Raw genomic sequence first — 4,132 nt, 5'->3', positions numbered from 1 at the left:
AAGGCTAATATATCTTTTAAGTGCTTGCCTTTCACATTGTTTTCCCCCTGAATAATTTTTGTCCCAAAAAGGTTGCTGTCACTGACCTACAGAATAAAGATGATGTTTATCATCCTGATATTTGAGAGGAGCTGGCTATACAGAAATGATAGCTGATGCTCGGGAATGGGTGAAATACCCCAGGGAGGGAGTTTAGAATTAGAGAAGGTGCTAAGTTTAATGTTAGCTGTAGGGTTTTTTTGTTTGTTTGTTTTTGTTGTTTATTTTTGGTAGATGCCTTTTATCAGGTTAAGGAAGTTTGCTGAAAAATGTTTTAATCAGGAATGGATGTAGAAGTTTGCTAAATGCTTTTTCTGCATCTATTGAGAAAAAAAAATAGTTACTAGGTTGGATTACATTGATTGATTTTCAGATGTTAAAACAACTTGCATTCCTGGGATAAATCCCCATTTAGTCAGATGTTTTACCTATTTTATATATTACTGAATTCCATATGCTAAAATTTTGTTAGTATTTTTTGTGTCTGTGCTCATGAGTGATATTAGCCTAATTTTCTTTTCTATGATATATTAATCTGGTTTTGTTATATCAGGATAATGCTGGCAGCAAAAGACAAATGGGGAAGTGTTCTCTTCTGTTTTCTGGAAGAGTTTGTGTAGAATTGGTATTACATCTTCCTTAAATTTTTGGTAGAACATCTGGACTTGGAAATTTTTTTTTGTTGGGGGGAGGAAGACGTTTTAAGTACAGATTCATTTAGGAGGTTCAGTTTTTTGATGACATACTGCCTGCCGTCTTACCAGTGCCTCACGAGCGTCACCTCCCTCTTCCCGTAGCTGCCCTGCCCACTTCCCTCAGGTAGCAGTAGGCGGCCTGAGGCAGGTTCCTGGCGCCCGCCCACAGTCGGAGGCGGGGGCGTGGCGGAAGCAGGCCACAGTGGGACGTCCCGCAAACCCTCGGTGCATATGTGAAGGCCCCGCCCACAGCTATAGCGATCCGAGCCGCAGCAGCTCCCCTCAATTCAATTTCATGAATAGATATTAGAACTTTCATAATTTGTATCCTTCAAAGAATTTGCTTGTTGCATAAGTTGTTGACTATAGCAGCATAAAGTGTAATATTCTCATTATCCTTTTAATATTTGTAGCATCTGTAGTGATGTCATCTCTTGTTTCTGTTCTGGGAATTTGTGTCTTTTTCCTGATCAGTTTGTCTAAAGGTTCATCAATTTTATTGATTTTTTTTTTTTTTTTACCAAAAACCAGCTTCAATGATTTTCTCTATTTTTGTTTTCTATTAATTTCAACTCTTGTTCTTTTTATTTATTTTCTTCAGGTTATTTTGGGTTTGATTTGATTTTCCTTTTCTGTTTGTTTGTTTTTATGGTAGAAACCTAAGTCATTGATTTTAGACTTTTCTAATATAAGCAGTTATTACTTAGAGAGCTGTATTCCAGCCTCATGCAGTGCCCAGAGTTAGGGGCCTGGAAGCAGAATAGAGGTGTGGGTGAGAGGCCACACACAGCAAGGGAAAGACACTGGCCCAGGAGCCAGAGACCGTGTTTTCCCTAGCCGCTCACTAGCTGTGTGACTTTGGACTTAGTTTCTTTGCTGGCATAATGGAGTCAGGAATAATCTCTTCTTGGGTTCTTGGAAGTGAAGTAGTTGATGAATAGGAAAGCACTTGGCCACTTAGCAGAGCCTCCCCAGACCAATGTGAAAGGTGGTTGTCATGGCATTTGTAATAATAATGGCTTCTTCTGTCTTTCCAGATCCAGAAACAGCATGTACACACCCATCCCCAAGAGGTAGGCTGCGTACCCCATCCTCTTTAACCCCTCCCCTCCTTCATTTCCAAGGACTGCCCTTCATTCCAGCGACCCTCCTCGCCACACCCCAGTCCCCAGGTCTTCCCAGGCCTCTCTGCTTAGGGCCACTCCTCTGAGGCTCTGGCACTGCCAACCCTGTCCCCTCCTGCAGCAGCTCTCCATTCCTGGCCTCAGTGCAAGACCCCGGCCTGCATGTGTGGCGGGTGGAGAAGCTGAAGCCAGTGCCGGTGGCCAGGGAGAACCAGGGTGTCTTCTTCTCGGGGGACTCCTACCTAGTGCTGCATAATGGCCCAGAAGAGCTCTCCCACCTGCACCTGTGGATAGGTAAGCGGCTGGGGGACACTAAGGGGACTGGGGCCCTGGGGCTGGCCTGAGTCTCACAGGCCTGGTCCTGCCCCCTCCCACTGCCCCAGGCCAGCAGTCATCCCGGGATGAGCAGGGCGCCTGCGCCGTGCTGGCCGTGCACCTCAACACCCTGCTTGGGGAGAGGCCTGTGCAGCACCGAGAGGTGCAGGGCAACGAGTCTGACCTCTTCATGAGCTACTTCCCGAGGGGCCTCAAATACCAGGTCAGCCCGCCATGCAACTTTTCTCAGAGCCTGCCTCCCTTCCAGCTGCCTTTTACCCTGCAAAAGGCCCAGGTGCTCTCGGGGCTGGGTCCTCCCCACCTTTCTGCCCGTCTCCCAGTGGGATGGGGTATGGAGGGCCCTGGGCCTCCTGCCAGCCCACTCAGGCTGGCCATCTGGGCTGCAGGAAGGCGGAGTGGAGTCAGCATTTCACAAGACCTCCCCAGGGGCCACCCCAGCTGCCGTCAGGAAACTGTACCAGGTGAAGGGGAAGAAGAACATCCGCGCCACCGAGCGGCCGCTGAGCTGGGACAGCTTCAACACTGGGGACTGCTTCATCCTGGACCTGGGCCAGGTAGGTAGGCAGGGCAGGATGGAGTACTCTGTGTTGGCACTGTCTTTTAAAAGGGCAGGACCAGGAGGCCAGGGAATAGCGAGAGAACCTGAGACGCTATCACTCCATTCCAAGTGGGACCGCTCCAGCCATTAGAAACATCCCTATATTCAGAAGAATAGAAATATCCCTCTGCTGGCTAGAGCCATTGTAGCTGTGAGTTAGCTGCCTGCCAGACCATTTGTTGATTTATTCCCTCATCCATTCACCCAGTGAATCTGTGATGCCTGCTCTGAGCCAGCACAAGGACCACGTATTGCTTGCCCTGGGAAGGCAGCAAGATGATGTGACCTGTCACNATCCAGGCTCCACCCTAGAGAGTCTGATTTTAACTGGTCTGCTATGTGGCCTGGGCATTGGGATTTTTTTTACAGCCCCCCCCCCCCCCCCCCGATGATTCTAATGTGCAGGCAAGTGTGAGACCCTGTTCTGGACAGTTAACTGGCAGCATCGAATCACCTGGAACATACAAAGTTCGGACAATTAAGTTCAGAAACTTGTTACAATGATATTGCTAACCTTTTTTGATATCAGAGGGATTATTCATTAAGAATTTATACCAATTGCACAGTTAACCATTGGAAGTGCCGAAAAGGCTGCGTGTGAAAAAGTTAGACGACCTGAACTTTTCATCAACAATTCATGGCTCTTGCATCATGACAATGCACCAGCTCACACAGCACTGTCTGTGAGGGAGGTTTTAGCCAGTAAACAAATAACTATTAGAACACCCTCCCTATTCACCTGATCTGGCCCCCAATGACTCCTTTCTTTACCCAAAGATAAAGGAAATATTGAAAGGAAAACATTTTGATGACATTCAGGACATCAAGGGCAGTACGACGACAGCTCTGATGGCCATTCCAAAGAGGCGTTCCAAAATTGCTTTGAAGGGTGGACTAGGCACTGGCATCAGTGCATAGCTTCCCAAGGGGAGCACTTTGAAGGTGACTGTAGTGATATTCAGCAATGAGGTATGTAGCACTTTTTCTAGGATGAGTTCACGAACTTAATTGTCCGACCGCATATGTTCAAAGTGCTGACACACAGGCTTCCCTCTGGACCCCTGGAATCCAGATCTCCAGGATGGGGTTTGGACATCCATGTTTTTATAAAATCCTGAGGAAATTCTAACAGGCAGACAGGGTATAGAGTTAGGGTAATGAAGGAGCAGGCAGCCAAACCCCTGTCATCAAAACTCTGCAGTGGCTCTCGTAGGCTTGGAGCTCCGGCGTGTAGGTGGTCTGCTTTTGAGTTACAGCCTGAGCACTCAAGTCAGTAACACAGAATGACAAAATAGTAAAGCTGACAATTGGCCCTCTTGTTTACACCATCTGTGTTCCTG

General features: G+C 47.4%; 1 protein-coding gene across 8 annotated transcripts in view; it reads left to right on the top strand.

Annotated features, from left to right (window-relative positions):
* CAPG (capping actin protein, gelsolin like) overlaps positions 1-4,132 on the top strand; it is a 24,859-nt gene that overhangs the window by 7,998 nt on the left and 12,729 nt on the right. For 5 of the 8 annotated variants that reach the window (XM_019623761.1, XM_019623763.1, XM_019623764.1 and 2 more), the window contains 4 exons: positions 1,772-1,807; positions 1,980-2,152; positions 2,242-2,396; positions 2,581-2,748. In XM_019623761.1, the coding sequence (XP_019479306.1) occupies positions 1,785-1,807; positions 1,980-2,152; positions 2,242-2,396; positions 2,581-2,748 (519 nt within the window). In that variant the 5' untranslated portion in view covers positions 1,772-1,784. The remainder of the gene's footprint in view (positions 1-1,771; positions 1,808-1,979; positions 2,153-2,241; positions 2,397-2,580; positions 2,749-4,132) is intronic. The other 3 variants (XM_019623766.1, XM_019623767.1, XM_019623768.1) reach the window with 1 other exon arrangement.

This window comes from Hipposideros armiger, unplaced genomic scaffold (genome assembly GCF_001890085.2).
Source record: "Hipposideros armiger isolate ML-2016 unplaced genomic scaffold, ASM189008v1 scaffold_561, whole genome shotgun sequence".
Lineage (NCBI taxonomy): Eukaryota > Metazoa > Chordata > Mammalia > Chiroptera > Hipposideridae > Hipposideros > Hipposideros armiger.
This window is presented reverse-complemented; position numbering and strand designations above follow the sequence as displayed.